Raw genomic sequence first — 20071 nt, 5'->3', positions numbered from 1 at the left:
GAAAGTAGCCTCAAATTCAAACTTTCAAAATCTAATAAAGTTTCAAATTTCTCTACTTTTGTGGAATCAGTAGTTTCGTAATATTCATTATCTACTGATTGTGAAAGTAGCTCAAATTGAAAATTTTCCCAATCGTTAGTTAATGATGTCATTATTTACCGACTGTACAATCGGTAGTTTTATGATGTTCATTATCTACCGATTGTGAAACTATCCTAAATTCAAAATTTCAAAACTTAATAAAACTTTCGAAGTTTTCTAGTTTCCCAATCGACAGTCAATGATGTTCATTATCTACCGATAGTGAAAGTAGCTCCAAATTGAGATTTTCAAAACTTAATAAAATTTCAATTTCTTTTACTTTCACAATCAGTAGCGAATGATGTTCATTATCTACCGATTGTGCTTAATTCCTAGTACAAAAATTTGAGTTTGTTGACGTTCTTAAGAACATCAACCATAATCTGTAGGTAAATACCATAATCGATGGATAAAATCTACTTTATACACCCTGTAGCAAACCCTAAAAAGAAATTTGTACCAATTTTTTGATTTCAAGCAAGTAAATCCTAAGTTTGGATCACAACTACTATCATTTATTTTTTTTGTTTGTTTAACTCGATTTTTTTTTTTGATGTTCTAAGTTTTCAACTTTAAGGCTAATAAATTTTGGGTTTTATTTTCAAACAACTAACCTGAAATTTGTTTGGTTAACTTTCTTTGGTTGAAAATGATAGGAAAAAAAAAATTCAAAGATAGATGAAAATAAATGACATGGGTTTAGATTTAGTGCAAAGATGAAAGATGGTATAGACAATTTCTATTTTAAGACACCCTGTAGCAGCCTTTCTTGGATGGGACTTAAGTAAATCTCCCTTAATGCTTTTTGAGTCGCCCGTAAAAACGTAATATTAAATATACTCTCTCCGGCTTTTAAAAAGAGATACTTTCACTTTTACAATTTTGCCTATTTACTTTTATAATTGGGACATTTTATAAAGTATCCCTGTTTTGAAATGTACACTTCAAAAGTACCCCCGTTTTTTAAAAAATTTCTAAAGTACCCTGTTTTATTCAAAAGGAAAATCCATCCAGTTAAGTGTTAGGTGGCAGTTATCTTTCCAATTAAAAGTCATATTTACCCCTGAACTACATCTCCTTGGTAGAGAGGTTAAATGATTCGACGATCCTGAAAGAGGGTGTAACGATCCTGAACTAGGCTCGACGAACCTGAAAGTGGTGTAACGATCCTGAACCGGACTCGATTAACTGGAAAAATATTGTAGAAGATTGATTCTCCACCAACCAAAAACCCCAAGACACATGGGAATGATGAACGCTTTCAGGGAATGATGAAACGAACTTGAAAATGATGACACGATCCTGAACCGAGCTCGAAAAATTGGAAAAATGATGTAGAAGGTAAACATACTAACAAGTAAAAGGTAAAGAAGTAAACTTTAAAGAAAGTAAACTAGTGTTGACTACATAGGATGGAAAAACTAAACAGTTGAGACACTTTAAAAAATTTATAATAAACGGAGATAACAAAAAAATGAGGTAAATAAAACCGGGGGTACTTTATAATTTTGCCTAAAAATAAGCAAAATTATAAAAGTGAAAGTATCTTTTGTTAAGAATCGGATGTAGTACTTGTAATAAACAATCTGAACATCTGACTTGTTGAGTCAGATTCAAAATGCTAATTAAAGCCAAACAAACAAGGTACAAGGAAAGGAGTTAAAAAAAAAAGAATAAATCTAGAAACTAACCCAAGTGAAGTAAAAAAGAAAAATGACAGTACAGTACTAGACCTCAAAAGTTTAGAGAGCAAACAGGAAGAATCAAAAGCTAAGAGACATGAGCGAAGGAGGTCCAAAACTTTACTCCAATAAACCTAAGAAATGTAAGTATCAATTCTCCTTTCATCATCACCATCTTTTACTAGATTCTTTTTCAGCGTAAAAAGAAAAATATCTTGTTTATATAAAAAAAAAATTTGTATTATTATTAATTGAAGATTTCTAATCAATTTTTATTTTGGGTGTGACTGAATCATTGAAACGAACAGCGCAGTTGAAGAAAACAATGTCTTCTTTACCAACAGGAGGACCAAACCCACCACCACCACCACCATCGGCAGCGGCAGGGGGAGCAGCAACAACAACTGCATCAACATCAGGATCTTATTCTGGGTTTCCACCTCATAAGGAATCGTTTGCTAGAAGATATAAGTTTGTTTGGCCTATTCTCTTAACTGTGAATCTTGGGATTGGGGGTTTGTTCTTCATCATCCTTCCCTTCTCTGAATGTTATTTTGATTTGAGTGATTTTGATTGTGATTATGTTTTTTTTTTAATCAAATTGAATGAAACCCTAGAATTTTGAATTGATTTTGAAACTTGGGTTGTTGTGAATTTGGGGTTTTTTTAGGTGGTGAGGAAGTTTTGTGTAGGTTTTTAGGGTTTTTTTTTGTGGGGATTTCTGATTGGGGGGTTTGTTGAAGATATCTTAGGTACAGATAGAAAATTCTCATTTCGAAGCTACTATGATTGGTGGTATTAGTCTTCATTGAGGGATTTCTTCAAATGATTGAAAGTTTTTATGATACATCAACTTGCTAGTTACTAGCCGCTGGAGTTATCATGAAAGATGTTTTTTCCTTGCTGGGGATTGGAGAAAATATGAATCTGAGTATTAACAGCCCCGGCAGATTAAGATTTAGTTGCCATTTGGATCTGAGTATTGATGTTGGATATTTGGCTTTTGTATGAATGTTCTTGGTTGCAGGCTACAAGCTGATTTTTTCAGTATAGCTGTAACTAAGTGGTGATTGATTAGAAATGTAAGCGAAGGACGAAGGTGTATTAGGTATCAAATGACGTTTTGCTAAAATTGCTATCAAATTCACACAGCCAAATTGGAACTGAGAAATTACAGCTCCTTTCGTCATTTCCTTATCGCATAACAGAGTGATCATGCTCAATATTGTTTAGCAGTCATTAATGTTGGTACTGGGTGTGTCGAGATTGCAGGACATGGTGTGGTACTGTAGTGTCTAGTATTCGCTTCTAGTGTAAAGGCGGAGATGGAATTCCCAGGAAGTTATTATTTGATGAAAAGGGAGAGCTAGGACCTAGGAGAAGCACCTAGGGAAAGCTAGGGAATGCTCAGTATGATGAATTTGAAGCTCTTAGGATATTATTTGGGTTTGAATCTGGTGATGTTTTGTGCTTACAGTGACTAGGGCCTCCTGATGGTTAGCAAATTGGTTTTTCATATTCTTGCGTGTAACTTTTTGAGCATGCTTTACTTTACATGGTGTTTCATTTCATTCCTGACTCGCTAGAGTTTTATGTCACTTTTGGTCCGAATTCTTCTTTGTGTAGGTTTTGATTCTTATTTCAAATGCGTGTTAAAAGTTTTCCGTTTCACTGGTTGATCGATGTTTACTTGTCTGGTTGCATCTTTTGTAGCATACCTGTTTGTGAGGTCAGGACAAAAGAAAAGACTAGTTGCAGAGGACGATGAAGTTGCCGCTTCTGCCCCCTCCAGCGCAACTTCAACTACAACTGCTCCAATTTCTGAACAATCCGTCACTGAGCCTGTGAAGCCTATTGCACAGCCTGTGAAGCCACAGACTCCCATCCCAGCTGAACAGCAGCGCGAGCTCTACAAATGGATTTTGGAAGAGAAGAGAAAAGTCAAACCCACAAGTGCAGAGGAGAAGAAAAAGCTTGATGAAGAGAAAGCAGTACTCAAAGCGTTCATCCGGTCAAAAACCATTCCAAGCATTTAAAGTTTGAAATTGAATAGTTCTTGTTCCACTAACTTGGAGATTACTTATTGTCCAGATTACTAGACTTTCGTCTCTCTTTTCTCTGTCCCTGGTGTTTATTTGTGAATGATTGTGGATTTTCTTTTCTTCTGTGGGATATCGACTGTTACGCTTTTGTGAATGAAATTTGCCCCTTTCAAGATTACATGTCCAGAATACTAATTGTTGTTGCTTTTACAGTTTTAAGGTTTACAGTTCACATTTCATATGTCAGACTCAGAAGCTTTTAGATTGGGCAAAAGAAAATAAAGAAGATGAGGATATCTTCACCCCAAACAAAGCCAGAACTCCCAAAACCAGTGTAAGAGTATCCTGACCGTAAATCGAGACTCTATCCTGATTTTTTCTACCCTTGGTTAGGTTCTATTCCTATACCCCAGAAAACCATCTCCAAAATCCAAAGTGAACCCTAAACTTAGAACCCTTTGTTCCAACTTTTGAAAGAGAATGAGACAAAGAGCAGAGATTTCTCTTGCATGTGTTGAGAGGTTGGTAATTTATCAAGTGGGATAGACCCCACAACAGAGAATTCCCTCCAACCAACCAAATCCACTCATACAACCCTCTTAATTCCTTCATTCAATCACTATTACCATTACTTCAACACTCTTAATTCCTTCGCTCAATCACAATTGCCATTACTTCACTTTAAATTCATTCACTGACTTTTCTCATTTTTTTAGTTTTTTCTCTTGGTTTCTTTTGTTTTCAGATGCCAGGAACAATTCAAGTTTCAGGTACTGCTACTACAACTGATATCTCTCCCCTTGCATTCTTAGCAATAACTCAATTTACCAGCTAATTTGTGCTTTTTAATTCTCTCTTCAGTGTTCGATTTATTGGATTTTCCATCTTCCTCTTCTTGGACGATATCAATTAAAGGTATGCAATTTTCTTTTGCTTGATAATTTGAGCTTAATTGAGTTCGATTCTTGCATTTTTCAGTTCTTGTTTAATTGGGAATTTTTGGGGTTTGAAATTGCAGTGTCAATTGGGAAGAGAGAGTTCCGGACATGGGATAAAGGAGAATTTTCGTTGTAAGCAAATCAACCCATGAATTCATGTTTTTAATTTCCTTTGCATTTTTATGAATTCTTCCTTCAATGTATGTGTAACTGAGTGTTGATTTGTACAGCCCATTAATGACTCTCCGTGATAACATTATCGTAACAATCCATGATGCTGAGGGCAAAGAACTGTCCCGAACAGGTTCTTCCTTCAATTCGCCTTGTTCCTTTTGAAATTGGGTTCTTTCTTTTATCTGCTTTCAAGGTTGCTTGCCTTTTCTCTTCCTCCCTGTCAAGCAGGTGTGGCGAGCATGTCGGTAGTTGAGAAAGGAATTGTGGATGATTTTTTCGTCCTTGATGGAGGTGGGAGACTGCACATGAAGTTGCAGTTCATTCTCAATAGTGCAGAGCGCAAGAGAATCCAAGAACTGGTATGTTTTGTGTTTCTTTCTTTCATTAGATCTCGGAACCTTCTTGTTCTACTTTGGATAGTCTTCGAAGTTCAAAACATTCTCTGATTCATAATGTCATATTTATATAGAGAGAAATTGCGATGAAGAAAAAACAAGAGGAGATTCTCATTGATAGGGCCAGACATTCAGAAGCTGCTGCATTGGCTAGCTTTCGTAGTAACGCTGGGTCGTCATCTATGTCTCTCAACCACGAGGTCACAGGTTCAGTCTTAGCTTAATCAAATAGAATTTGTAAATACGAAACTCAAAAATTAAAGAACGAAACAATGAAACAAGTTCTTAGTTGCATTTATGATCTTTTTATGAATTTGTCCTGAATAGATTTTTGTTGATATTGGAGTGGTGCATTTTCTCAAGATTCATCAGAAAGGCTTGTGCAAAAAGAAGCTGAGAGCAGTGGTGCAGAATTTCCCAGAAATGCTGATAATCGGAGCAAAGACATGTCTGATTCATTAAATGAAGATGGAGTTCTGGCTGCTCAATTAGCGCATCCAGTTAAGGATCTGATTGCCATTTAAGTTTCATTTCCCTCTCCTTGTACCCTTTCTCAACAGAACGTAAATGAATACAGGATCCCAAATCTGCTTTTATCCTAAAGAATCCATTGCAGACTCCTAGTAGTCACAGGAAGGATTCAATACCGGGCATAGCAGATAGCCAGGAAATTATCCTCGATCGGTCAGAGGAACCAATTCTAGTTAAGCATTATTTATTATCTCTTTTCTTTCTTCTATTTTACTATTCTAGTCGAATTGTTCATCGAAAACTTGTTGAATTCCGCTGACACTGTATTTACAAATATTGTAGAGTGATGTAGATGGAGGGGATGATTTGTCAACAGTTCTGGTGACAGAAGAGCCTCAAATCCATCATGCTAAAGCCGAAAAGCAAGATATTGACAAGATGAAGATTCAGGTACCTCCTGTTGAAGTTCCTACAAGTTCTGGTGAAGGAACTTTATCAACAGTTCTGTTGTCAGAAAAGCTTCATATCCCTCAGAAAGTCATCGACAAGATTGAGACTCCGCTAACTTCGGTAAATATTCCTACAAATTCCGGTGAAGGAATTACTTTATCTACGGTTGTAGTGTCAGAAGAGCTTCAAATCCCTGACGGGAAATCCGATGAGAAAGTTATTGATGAGAATGAGACTTCGATGCCTCCTGTTGCTATTCCAACTAGTACCAGTTTATCGAAAACATCTTTAGGTCCTGATGTAAAAGAAGTACCAGAGAATCGTATTGTAAAGATTACTGGTACTGAATTAACTTCGTCAGATACTCTTATGAGAGCCATTTCTTCATTGGAAGCTTCAGACACAATTGGAGTAGATCGAGACTTAAACGAGAGCAAGTCTACGTTACCTCCTGCTGATATTCCAGTGAGGCCAATTTCATCACTTGAGGAGTTAGATTCCCGTTCATCAGAGGATTCAGTTTCAAGCAAATTCGAAGAAGATCAAATCCTGAATGAGAACAAGACTCCAGGATCTCCCACTGATATCCCACTTAAGCGCATTTCCTCACTTGTGGAGTTAAATTCTCATCCGGGTAACTATTCTATTTCAACCAAATCTGAGGTAGAGCGAAGTTTGAACACCAACGAGACTCTGATACCCCCCACCGATATCCCAGCGAACCTCACTTCATCACTTAAGGATCCTGACAACCATTCAGATTCAAGCAAATTTGGAGAAGTACAGATGCTGAACAAGAGCAAGATGCTGGTACATGGAAATTTTGGGGCCCATTCACGTTCTAGCAAATTGGAAGAAGACCGTGTTGTTATTCCTGAGAAGCCTAGTGTAGTGAAAAGAACTCCAAGTAACGTAAGGAAGATGATAAGTGCTTTCGAAACTAGTCAAGCTAAGGTGATTTTCTATATATTTCATGAAAGCTTACGATCCATTATATCTGTGAAAGAAATAGTAATTTCTTCACTACAGTTCTTTTCATTGTTGAGAATCTTGAGATTGTGAGGAAATTGTCTTTGCAGGGACAGGTGATTCGTGCTGATCCACCGATTATCAGAACCCAGCCAATGAAGAGTAAATTTAACATTTCTCCAGCAGAACCAACAGTGAAGGAAGTTATGAAAGATCTGAATTACATTAGAGAAACAAAAGATGGAGGTTTGCAGCAAAATGGAAAAGAAGGTAGACATGCATATGAAACATCACAGGAAGAGTCAAAGACATACAACACACAAATAGCTGCAGAAATGGGGTCAAGGTTTTCGGCGGCAGTGAAGACTCAGGAGAGGAATTTGCAAGAAAGTGCAAGTGAGATCAGACAACAAATTCCAGTTAGTTTGGATCAGGATGGAAGAGATAAGTTATGTGAACAAGACCCGTCTCAGGAACAGCTAATAGAGGCAACTACTTCTCCAAGTCAAATGCCTGCTGCTACCAAGCTTCTCGAGACGGATCAACATCCTAATATCGCGTACCAACTGAGAATGTGTGCACAGCATATAGAGAAGCCGATATTAGTTGAATCTGGATGTGGCAAAACACAACTGCCAGAAGATTATAGGGCTAAAAAGTATCCGGTTAGTAATTCAGGAAGTTGCATACTCACAGATGAATCGAGGCCTGTATGTATTACAACTGGAAGTAAGCAATTAATGAATCTTTTGGGAGGTAGTAGTAACTTCTCAGAAATTGATCGGGGGGAGAATAATTCATACCAAACAGACATCACAAATGAGGTTCAAATTTTGTTACTTTTTGTTTGGACTTTATATTTTCAATTGAAGATCATATTCGAATTAGTTACTCATTGAATTGTTTTGATTGTTGATGCTTATTTTGTTCAGCAAAATTTGCACAACATTTGTGGTGAGGTGCAGAAAATCGGGAAACCTCCTGATGATACGAGAAAATCCAACCTTGAAGGGCCACAAAATGTTATCGAAGGACTCATTGGACAGGTTTTTCCATCTCTTTATCTCAGTCCCCATCAACTTTTTACCTACTGATTATAGTGGTCTCCGATCATTATACACTTTTTCATAAAAATCCGTATGAGATAAGAATCCTCAAGTCTTCACAAAATGTAGTCAAATTTCAACAAGCATAATCAGTATACAGGATATGAAACATGTGTTCTTTATGCATCCTGCAGGCAGGAAAGGTTGCAGCCATAGTTGCATTTGGGGCCCTTGTTATTTTTGCTAGAGAAAGGTATGAACAACTTTCTCACATGTTTCCCCTGCATTCAGTGCATTTCTGAATCTTTGATAGCTCCACAATCCTGCTTACAGATAAACTACGTCGGCTGGTGGATATCCGATTACATATCGTTTTCAGCTGCACGTTGATCACAATCATTTGTCCTTACGGAATTCACAGCCAATGTCTTCCGAATATGCGTCTTTCTTAATCTTTTTGTATAGATTTAGACGAAAAATGCAATAATAAGAAATTTTCCTGTCTAGATGAAAAATGCACACATGTAAGCTTAAAATGGAGCAATTTCTGGTTCTAGTACACAGCTATTAGGTCGTCCATTCATTCAAGATCTGGTGCATGGTCCACAAAGATGCACACATTATATTTTGTCACTTAACTCTATCTTCTTGTACCCATATCCGTCTTTGGTTAGGTCAATGTCAAGAAATTAGAGTCTATTCAATGAATGTAGTAGTATTATCTTTCTTTATACACCACACTGTACTACTTTAAGGGAGTATATCTTTTGTGCAACTTGTGCTCTCTCTTTTAGGTGAACCAACAAAAGGAGAATTTGACACAAATGGTTAACCAAAAAATCCCATTGTTTTTGTTGCAATTGTTTTTGGTGTTGCAAGGAAAGATACTTATTTTTCACAAAACATGTGGTTTCAGCCTTTTGGTGGATTATCAATTCCATCCAAGAATATGAAGTTATGATTCGTTAAAAAAAACGTCACGTCACTTGTTAGTTAATTGTCTGTTTTTGTTAATATAATGTATTTTCAGCTGTTCATTTCTTTTAAAGAAAAACTTAATCTGCTTTTAGCAAAATAGGTTCCACATTTAAAAATGTAATCATGCCACTTTGGTCCTAAATTGCATTCTCTGTCTGTCCCCTCTCTCGCAGAGTTGGAATCCTCGCCCCGTGGACGCAAGGGTGTTTCGGATCATGTGGGTCCCACTTTTCTTAGGTGCACCTTACCATGTTCACGACTCCCCCGATGGATTTGAGAAGTCGTCTTCTGAACAGCCTTTGCTCCACTAGGAAGATTCCACTTAAATTGGAATAAATAAGTTAAATCAAAACTTGGGATTTACTTAAGAAAGAAAACACAAAACTCAAATGAAAAATCTAAAATATAGAATTATAGATAAGCTCGAAACCTTGTTTTATTGTCCCAAAATTTGGTTTGGAATTGCTTGTTTAGAGATGTAATGCCCAACTCTTTTCATCATTTTGGGGGAGAAGGTTCACTAGAAGTAATGCCCTATGTTTTAGTACAACATCACACGTTTTTCCATACATAACCAAAAAAAAAAAAAACAATTTATTTATTTTTTGAAAAAAATTAACAAAATAAAATATAAAAAGTTTTGTGATTAACAATAAGCAAAAGGGTCTGGGTTCTTAAACAAGAATTCATTTTCTAAAAAGGATGATGCTTGAGTGCGACTATCCCTCTAAAAAAAACAAATAGTGACATGATAAGTCAATTTCACTGGCAAGCATATGCTTTCCATCTCTATCCAACCAATATAATTTCTTCTTCCTTATTGTTTCCTAAATTTGCAACTTAACCCACAAAATTAATTTATGATAAATGGATAAAGTCTTAAAGATTAACTTATTTCTTTGCCAAAAGTAAATTATCTGGTTCAAAAACTTTAAGTACAATCTGAAAAATTTAGGGTTCATATCCAGTGTATGTACTACAAACATCCATCCAAGTACTATATAATTTTACATGGCCTACCAATTTGTAGTGCATTTTTTTTTATTATGGCGTTGAAAATTTCAGCGGCTTTTCAATGTAGTTGAAATGGATTAACACATGTTAACTGGTTGACATTGAGAGAAAACAATAGAGAAAAGACATTGTAGTCAACTTAACGAGAATGCTAGATAGTACATGCAGTCAGCAAGGACATTTCTCATAATCTTAACCCTTAAGAAACCACCTTGGACTGCACTTCAGTCGGTGCGATCAAGTTATGCTAAGATATAGAGAAAAGAAAAAAAATGTGATCTTCTCTCTCTACGTCAAAGTTATAAAGGTAGAATTTTTGAATATCTTAAGTTAAAAATCCCGTATTTCGTCTTTAAAAAAACTCATATTTGGGGATATTCTAACAAATTCGGAAATATATTAAAAAAGAACTCTACTGTTTGGGCTTAAAGGATTGACCATTTTGGAGGCTTATTTGCTTTGGGTAGGTAAATTATAGATAAGGGGAATTAAAAAGTCAGATTTACCCTTTATAAATAATTAATTTAAAATGGTAGCAAGATCAAGAGTGACAAGATCCGGCCGGTTGAATCCTGATTCTGAATCAGGGAAAGTTATTGATGTTCCTTTTCATGGAGATGTGGTGAACCAATCTCTCCAAACACATGCAAATCCTCATGTGGTGAACGAATCTCTCCAAACACCTGCAAATCCTCCTGTGGTGAACCAATCTCTCCAAACACCTGCAAATCCTCCTGTAGTGAACCTATCTCTCCAATCTGTTCAAACACCTGCGAATCATCCACAAATGGCTCATACTAGGTAAGAATCGAGAAACCCACCAGTTATTTCACCATTAGATTGAAAAATAGGTTCGATCATCGTTTTAGGGTTTTAAAAAATGATTTTCTGAAGCGTTTACGGCCGAGATATCATATCGTCTTGGCCGTAATGTACACTTAACGGTTGGGACATCAATAACTCCCAGCCGTTATTGTCTCACGCGGTTAGGAATATTTTGAGAACCCAACCGTGTAATACTATTACGGATGGGACTTTCCCAGTCGTAAGTTGTCCTGTGCTTGCAGAGTAAAATTGAGTGATGGATGTTTCGGCTGGTAGTTTCCTAACTGTAAATAAATATTCCTAACCGTTATTTGTATTTTCTAGCCGATACTTTGTTTACGGTTTGGTTGATCGCATATTTCTAAGCCGAGACTATGTTTACGGTTAGGTTGTCTCACTTTTCCCGGACGATATTGTTTCTAACGGATGGGTTATCTGTTATTTCCAATCCGTAATCCTATCTTCTGATATGTGTTTTATCATTATTAAGAACCCTGGGAAGGAGAAAGAACCCCAGGAACTACCAATGTGTGATATTGCTACGATGATGGTACGTAGCCTAAATATATGATTCTTTTTTTGGTATACGTTTCTCAAATTATGTACCACTATTAATTGAATGATGTGAAAATAGGTCAAGAGAGCTAAGTGGATTGGCAGGGCACTGAGGCGTAACATTGAGGAGGTTTTATATTTGGATTGCGAGGAACAAAGAAAACTGATTCTCAGGCTTCTGGAGTTATATAATCTAATGAGGGATGATCTATATACTGACGAAGTAATTGATGATTGGATTAGTCTTTCCCAAACTCCCGACAGTTCTTCATCATCTTCTGAGGATGTTCCTTCGATTGTTGGTCGTAGTGGATGATTGTAGATAATTTACTTGTTTAAGTCATTCCAGCTTATGTTTATGCATACTTTTAGCATGTTTAAGGTTATGGATTTGGGTGATTTACTTTTCAGAGTTACTTTTCATTAACCTTGAATGAATGGATAATAGTGTTTTGATTTTTAATTTATGAGATTCTTAAGTTACGTCCAGGATTACCAGCCGTTGAACTCCCTGTACCGAGAATTATGGGCAGAAAACATACCCGAAATCGGGTTTACGGTTTGGTGTCTCAGCCGTAACTTAGTAAAATCTGAAACTGGGATTACAAGAAGAGTTACGGCCAGGATTACCAGCCGTAAGTTTTACATTACCCAGAAATACGGGTTGAATTCCTAGCCATTACCGAATGTTCGGTTAGGTTTCCCAGCCGTGATTATGCGAATTGCTCACTTGGGTTATTACGGCTAGGTCGTGTCAGCGTATGACCTGGTCGTAAATACCTCTAAGTAACCTCATAACTTTATCATATTATCATTACAAACAAATAATAAGAGTAAAACTAGATTCTTCATATATAATGAGTGATTCAAAATACATAGGTTCACCACATTGTTATCATATTATCGTTTTAATCACCACCCCACAAAAAACATTGTTATCATATACCTTTACACCACATTTACTCATACTCATCCTCATCGGAACTCATTAGTACACACAACGGGCTACCCCTCGATAACTGTAATGCATCCCAAAATTGAAATCTTTCCTCGAACCTATGACACCAAGTCACTGATATTTCACCGTCACATCCATCTACCTTCCTTAATGAAGGTAATGGGCATCCATCTTTCAATTGGAGGCCGATATAATGGTTCATGCTCACGAACCCCATGATGACTATCTTCGGAAATTCTTTTTCGGTAAAAACACGTCTTGTTGGTGCGTATGTAACACTATCTGCATATGAGATGGAATGAATAACACAATGGAATGCGTTGGCGAGTAGATGGCGACATATTGGCATTCTCATCCAATATTCACTTGTCAAACAGTTGTTGCCCATTAAACGCCGTTCAAATGCTTTGAACTCCTCGTTTAGCATCGCCTCCGTGTCATTTCTTTCGAATTTCATCACTGGCTTGTAGCAATCGGGAAAACCACGTAGTTCAAGCAAACACTTTTGCCTAACATAAGTAATTTGGTCGTCACCCCAAACTTTTGCCTACTCAAAAGGTCCAAGTTGATCTACGAACACATGGTAACCACAATTTCCGTCGCCGTCAACATCGTCGGTGGACCTGACGTAGTTATGAGTAAAATGTGGTAAAAAGTGCATGTAATTTTTGTATATCGTGTAAGTAGGTCGGATATAATTACCTTCCTCATATATAGGGGTGATTTCATCAGACCTACATCCAAGAAGACCGTCTCTTTATCACCATCGAGGTTACTAACAACTCTTTGTGGGGTGATTAGCGATGGTTCGACCATTGATGCTTTTCCTTTGACATCATTACCTCGGATTCTCGCTAATTTCTTAATACCAACCGCACCACCAACCTTTTTTTGGACATTACTAGCTTCTTTGGTTGTTGAACCTTGTTGGGATGGAACAACCGGGTCTTTAATTTTGACTCCACTATCAACTTTTCTTTTTGAACTTGATGCAACAACCACATTCTTCTTGCGGTGTTTTCCCTTCATTTCACTAGCTCCGCTTGGTCTGCCTTTTTCCATTTCCTTTCTTTTAAGTGTGTACAATTCGTTCAACTTCTCATAAGCACAAGGATCTCTTCACATTGAAGGAGTCAATTGTGGACCTTCTTGAACCTTTCTCTTAGCTTCTGCCCTTTCTTGTTTCTTTAATGTTTTGTTCGAAGGCCTACCCTTTCCCTGCCCCTTCTGAGGTTCTAAAATATCTTGTCTAGTCTCTGGACGGTTGAATATCCGCAATTCATACAACCAAAGTCGTCTTTGCGCCGGTAGTAAAGAAGCATACTTATCAAAAAGTTCCTTGTGTACCTTCGTGTCGCAAAACACTTCCCCAAGACCTTGATTTGGTGATGGATCTTTAAATGTTAGTTGTTGCCAAAATGGATCTATATCTTCAATCGAAATCATCCTTGTGAGATAATTTTCTATTAAATGCCTACATGGGAGCCCGAAAGCCGACTTAATTGGACAATTACATATCATTACCGGTGGAAAATTGTGTTCCTCCCAAGCCTCCACTTCCGTTATCATTTTTAGAATTACCCATTGAGAAAAATATAAACTTATTCCCCGGAGCCAAGGGCTATCCCGGTAGTTGATAACAAGTCTAGATCGGCTATTTTAAAAAGACCCTTTAATTCTATCAATATTACGCTTGAAATACTCAACCATAGATTCAAAAATAACAACAAATCCACCATCACAACTATTTAACTTAGTCTTGAACCGATAGTGAGCCGACTCCACCGTGCTTGTGGCTTGATTGTCATAATTTCTATAACGGTTTACCCATATACTAACAAACTTTTCTTTGTGGGGATCCAATAACTCGTTCTTCAAATATGTTATAACATCCGAGTAGGTTGACCATTTTTCCATTAAAAAACGCTCCATTTGTAAATATAATGGTTCCGTGAGCGACCATATTAGTTGTTCCCAATCACTTTGAAAATCCTCCCAAAGCACCTCGGCTATCTTGTTATTCATCTCAAACTTTTCTTTCTCTTCTTGTTGTATCTCCAATGGTATATTTTTGATCCTCTCCATTTCGGTCTTCTTTGCTGGCCATATAACCCTCTTGCAATTAGTTTGCACATTGTTCCATATATGAAACGTGCAAAGATGATGACGCGCATAGGGGAAAGCACGTGGTATGGCCCACATCAATGCTTGCTCCTTATCCGTAATAAAAACCGTAGGAGTATAACCTTCTTGATACAATAACTTGACCTTTTGCAATGCCCACAAATAACTTTCCTTCGACTCGTCTTTCAAGAAACAAAACACAACGGTAAATGTCGACTTGGTAGATATTTTCCCAACAAAGTTCAATATCGGCATGTTGTACTTGTTCATTTTATACGTGCAATCCATAAATAGAATTTGATGAAAGCATCTTGACAATTGTACACATTTCAGATTCACGACGAAAAGATATTCCACTTCGTTTTCTTCATTCCTTTCATACGCGGTAGAGTACTTTTCCTCTTCAAACAAAAACAATAATTGTTGCATAACCACTCTCTCTTCCCATGACTCTTTTCTAAATTTTTCTCTTTCGTTATAGATAGTTGCCAATGAGGATGAGTTTTGGGGATTTAACACCTTGACGCCACTAAGAATATCAATAGGTCTTGTGCGTTTTTTTACTCAACACACATACTAAATCCTTTTGTAAAGGGTTAAGCCTTGCCGAATAAGGATGGTTGATCAAACTTTCCGGAATAGGATGATTATGATAATCCTAGACGACTTTTTCCATATACCACATTTTGTTGTCGTCGTTAAATTTAAATTTAAGCTTAAAAGGGCATCCGGTCTTCTTCGTATTATATACTCCCTTCTTCCTCGCAGTTTTTGGTTTATACTCACTACCCTTTTTCTAGTGGCTCTCATACTTTCCACTACACTCGCAAACCATTTGAAAGCTCTTGTCTGTAACTTGTTTATTCTGGATTATGATGCACATCTTTTTCAACCCTTGTGATCGAGTCCACAAATTTTCATTTTTCTTATCTTCCACTCATAGTTGTTTGCATAGTGAGCACTTGTGTCCTCGGAAACTTGCACAGGTGGGGGTTGATCTTCCATAACCACCTCTTGATCTTCCACCGGAATGTACGGTACAATCTATAATAAAATGACATATGTCACATAATTATTCACAAAAGAAATTTAAACACAGAGAAACGGATGGGTTCAAGAGTGATATTCCAGCCGTCAAAGTGTACACGGCTAGGTCGACAAGTGATATTCCAGCCGTCAAAGTGTACACGGCTGGGTCGAAAAGTATTATTCCTAACCGTAAACCATTTAGGCCAGGAATACCAAGACGTATAGTTTCCTGTAACTGGAGGAGTCAGCTTACGTCCTAAAAAACGAGCCATAAAACTGGTTACGGCTGGGTAACCCAACCGGCACTGCCAGCATTAAATAGCATTTAATATTTTCGGAATGGAAACCTAACCGCCGCCGACAGCATTAAATACTTCCCATGCAAGTAGAAAATACCAGGTCGTAATTGACTAGTTACGGCTAGGAATTTTACATCGTTTCATCCGTAAGGTTTAGTAACGGCTGGGAGTTCATGAACTGTGAGCCGTATAACTCAATAACGGCCAGGAGTTCATGGTTTCCCAGTCGTGATTGTACCTGGCGACTGGAAATCTACGATTTTAGGAAGGAAAAAAATCGAAACTCTGAGCTTCAAAACTGAAATAGGAGTTAGAATAGAGGTATACCTGGTAATCTTGAGAAATTGTTTCTTCGATTTCTTCTTCTTCTTGGGTTGGTCCTTCGAAATCATAGTAGAGTTCATAAGGGTTATTTTGAGTTTGAGAAGAAATTTTATGATTTTGTGAAAAATCAGCAAAGAACTGATCGTTGTTGATGGGTATTAATATGTTATCGTATTTTGAAGATGAGGGTTTACCTACATCAAAATTTTTGCTTGAATCACTGATTTTCATTTTTTTCTCCAATTGTTTTTCCCTCTTCTTCTTCTTCTTCTTCCCTCTGTTTTTTTTTTTGTTTTGATTTTCAACTTCAACACTTAACTTAAGGAAATGAATTAGTGTTGATTAATTAGATAATCATGATTAATTAGTAACATTAATCAAGTTTATTATGTAAAATCAGTGAGGGGTCATATTAGTCATTTATATAAATATTTGATGGGGGTGTCCCAATTACTATTTGGCATCCCTTGACAGCCCCCAAAAGACCATGACTTTTCAAGCCCCAACAATAGGATTCTTAAAAAAACAAAAGAAAAGGAAAGCATTATGAAGTAATTTAAAGAACCCTTACCTAAATAGATTTGATAATGACTAAATTACCCTTGATAAAGTAACACTAAATTCGTGTTAATAGATTAGTGTGTTAAGATTAATCTTTTTAAGTTTTAGTACCGAGAGTATATAAGAAAAAGAATTGAAGAATGAGTGGAAGATTTGAGTGATATGAGAGATTGCAGTGAGGAATTTGATGTTGGGGAATCCTCGTCTTACCAAGAAGATGGTGATTACACTGATTTAAATGACTCTAAATTGCAACTTTTTGTGGAGAGTCAAACTTTCATCCATTGAAAGACCGAAAATTAGACCATAAATTAAACCCTAAGTCTTCTGTTGATTTATGTGATTTTGTATGTTTGATTCGTGAAATTACAGACCATAATCGGCATTGTTCTATGATGAAGGAAATACTGATTTAGTATTCACTCAATATCCAGGTATAATCGACATTGTCGAAGAGTCGGCATGGGTAAAGATCACAGTCGGCATTGAAAAGTGTTACTCGACAATGTCAATTGTGGTCAATTTCGGAACAGACAAATGCAATTTTGAAAACTATACAGTTGACATTGCAATTAAATTTTTAAGCAATGTCGCCAAAAATAACCGACAATTGGCATTGGTAGAATCGACTATGCCGATTCCTAACATGCATAGTCGGCATGTTATCTAACATGCCAGTATCGACAGTTACTTCGTAACTCTTCGATTTGACCTACTTTTTATTTAAAAGCTAAATAATTCAATCACAACACTATGAAAATTAGTGGACGAAGATTTTTCTCCTCCTCCTCCCCCCTCGCCTCCTCCTCCTCCTCTTCAGTTTAACCTACTTTTTATTTAAAATCTAAATAATTCAAGCACAACACTATGAAAATTAGTGGACGAAGATTTTTCTTTTTCTTTGGGGTCCTCAAGACTAATTGACAATGAATTGGATAAAGGAGGAGGAGGAACACCAACTTAAATTGATTTAGGTTTTTTTAGTTTTTATTAGGGTAAAGGGAAGTATTAAAATTTCATTAAAAAAACCATTAACGAAAATTGAACACCATGTAACTATTAGTATACCAAAATTTATGGACGTATCCCCAAATATGGGTTCCTTTATAACCTGCAGGAAAGAAGTAGATATGACAAGATTGCGTATAATGATAATAATTTTACAAATTAGAAAATGTATTAAATTTTTTTAATGATAAGTACAGAAGAGTATCCGTTTAGATGGTAATTCTTACACCATCTCATAATTTCCGCACCAATTTTTCATAGAATCCAAATGACAACGCAATTAGAGATAATGTTTTGATAATATGTTCCTTTTATAAAACGTTACATTCATATATAAAATGAGCACCATTCAAGACACATTACATTGCCATGTATTACGTATAAAATTACTCATTGAAATTTAACAGTTGAAATTAAAATTAGCAAGGTTTAACATGTCGAAATGCACTCCTTATGGTAAGAATGTAGAGATCTGTAAAAGTGACACATCAATAAAAATTTAACTTCAAATGAATTTTTGTTAAGGTTTTACTGCAAAATCAGTAACTAAATGGTGAAGTATTGTGAAAATTACCATGTGAATGAACCCCTCATAATAAGTACACCGAAAACGGAGTACCATTTCATCAAGAAAAATAATAAAAAATTATTTCTCGAAAGTAGCTAAATAATTTGGTTTTTTATGCTTCAAAAAATAAATAAATAAATAAAGGTAAAAGTAATTTGACTTTATCGAATAATCACTATTCGACCCTAAAACTAATTTTTATGGATGTCAATATACAAGTTCCAACTTTCTATCCACGTAAAATTGTGTTGAACAAATCAATTCTTTCAAGTATACCCATTTTCAACATGGGTTGTTTTTTCTGCCTAAAAAATTTACTAAAAGAATAAATGATATTCAGAGGGATTTCTGGTGGGGTAAGTACACAAATGCCAAAGGAATATACGTAAAAATTTGTTGACTTCTTATGCAATCCAATAGAACAAGGAGGACTAGGATTTAAAGAAGCAAACAAGGTAAATCAGGCAATGATTAGTAGGCTAGCGTGGATATTAGTTAGTCGACCAGATGACCCGTGGAAAAATATATTAAAAGGAAAATATTTCAAACAATCAGGAGATTTACACTCTAAGGAAAAAAATCTAAGGCCTCTTGGATATGGAAGTGTATCCTACAAGGTATTGAACCCATTAAGGAATACAACATCTGGGAGGTGGGCGATGGAACCTCTATAAACATATGGTAGGATAGATGGCTTCCATCTAGGAAGGAGATCTTAGCTAACTGTGTCACTAGAAGTAACACTAATATAACACTTTTGTCTGAATTAATCAACTCAGAGTCAGACACTAAAAAGTGGAACATGGAAACATTACAATCTATTTTCGATAACTCTATAGTGCAGGAAATTATGAACATCAAACTCTACACAACAAAAGAAGGAATTCTGAAGACAGATAAACTGAGATGGACTCTGACAAAAAATGGATAATCCTCTGTCAAGTCAATATACTCTAAACTCTTAAATCCCTCCAATCGAATCTCAAACTCTTCCAAAAAGTTTTGTAGAGGTTTACGGAGCATCGAAACTTCACATCGAATAAAACTGTTCATCTGGAAGTGCCTACAAGATGCACTACCAACTAATCAGAAGCTGGGTTCAGTTATGGATGTGGACAACAAATGTTCTTTCTGCCAAAATGCTGTGAAATCTGTTTATCACTTATTCTTTGATTGTGACTATGCTAATGCTGTCTGGAATTTACATCCTATGCCTATACAGGGAGTACACTCTACCTCTAATACTTCAGCTAAGACTTTCTTAGATAAATACAATGAATGAAGAACAGGAGATCCCAACACAGTTTCTATGGCACTTGCAGCTACCAAATGTTGGTTCATATGGAAAGAAAGGTGCCTTAGAGTTTTTGAAAATAAAGCTAGGTCATCGGAACAACTGGCCTTAGATATTCCTGGACATTATGCTTACTAGCACCCTGATAACTTAGCCATGATGACAATGACAGACTGCAAGAAAAAAAATTATTTGGGAATTAGCTATCACAAACACATATAAAATAATCTGTGATGCATCCTGGTTATTTGAAATTACTGATGCTGGTTTTGGCTTTATCTTTCGA

At 36.3% G+C, this 20071-nt stretch overlaps 2 protein-coding genes across 5 annotated transcripts; both read left to right on the top strand.

Moving 5' to 3' along the window:
* The first annotated feature begins 1781 nt into the window (after positions 1-1781).
* Positions 1782-3983, top strand: LOC113295358. The gene is made up of 3 exons (XM_026543699.1): positions 1782-1906; positions 2072-2278; positions 3477-3983. The coding sequence occupies exons 1-3, from the start codon at positions 1861-1863 to the stop codon at positions 3797-3799; spliced, it is 576 nt and encodes a 191-aa protein (XP_026399484.1). The 5' UTR covers positions 1782-1860; the 3' UTR covers positions 3800-3983.
* Positions 3984-4034: 51 nt separating this feature from the next.
* On the top strand, positions 4035-9009 carry LOC113295356. Of its 4 annotated transcripts, XM_026543695.1 has the most exons (14): positions 4035-4139; positions 4551-4575; positions 4667-4720; positions 4824-4875; positions 4974-5047; positions 5146-5276; positions 5387-5519; positions 5676-5812; positions 5890-6015; positions 6126-7187; positions 7313-8026; positions 8135-8248; positions 8443-8501; positions 8582-9009. In XM_026543695.1, exons 2-14 carry the CDS (start codon positions 4551-4553, stop codon positions 8583-8585), a joined length of 2685 nt encoding a protein of 894 aa, XP_026399480.1. In that variant the 5' UTR covers positions 4035-4139; the 3' UTR covers positions 8586-9009. The 4 variants fall into 4 exon arrangements, with proteins under 4 accessions (XP_026399480.1, XP_026399482.1, XP_026399483.1 ...); XM_026543697.1 differs by having other exon boundaries at positions 4133-4575; positions 5685-5812; XM_026543698.1 differs by having other exon boundaries at positions 4133-4575; positions 5917-6015.
* The last annotated feature ends 11062 nt before the right edge of the window (positions 9010-20071 follow it).

This window comes from Papaver somniferum, chromosome 7 (assembly GCF_003573695.1).
Source record: "Papaver somniferum cultivar HN1 chromosome 7, ASM357369v1, whole genome shotgun sequence".
Taxonomy (NCBI): domain Eukaryota; kingdom Viridiplantae; phylum Streptophyta; class Magnoliopsida; order Ranunculales; family Papaveraceae; genus Papaver; species Papaver somniferum.
Note: the sequence above shows the minus strand (reverse complement) of the source record. Positions and strands in the feature narration are given on the sequence as shown.

What these genes read in the sequence shown, in the direction of transcription:
- LOC113295358 (XM_026543699.1), top strand. Translation starts at nt 1,861, where the DNA reads ATGAGCGAAGGAGGTCCAAAACTTTACTCCAATAAACCTAAGAAAT. An exon ending in CTCCAATAAACCTAAGAAAT is followed by an intron (nt 1,907 to 2,071) that starts GTAAGTATCAAT and finishes TGAAACGAACAG; the next exon opens with CGCAGTTGAAGAAAACAATG. An exon ending in TGTGAATCTTGGGATTGGGG is followed by an intron (nt 2,279 to 3,476) that starts GTTTGTTCTTCA and finishes CATCTTTTGTAG; the next exon opens with CATACCTGTTTGTGAGGTCA.
- LOC113295356 (XM_026543695.1), top strand. Translation starts at nt 4,551, where the DNA reads ATGCCAGGAACAATTCAAGTTTCAG. An exon ending in AGGAACAATTCAAGTTTCAG is followed by an intron (nt 4,576 to 4,666) that starts GTACTGCTACTA and finishes TTCTCTCTTCAG; the next exon opens with TGTTCGATTTATTGGATTTT. An exon ending in GATAAAGGAGAATTTTCGTT is followed by an intron (nt 4,876 to 4,973) that starts GTAAGCAAATCA and finishes TGATTTGTACAG; the next exon opens with CCCATTAATGACTCTCCGTG.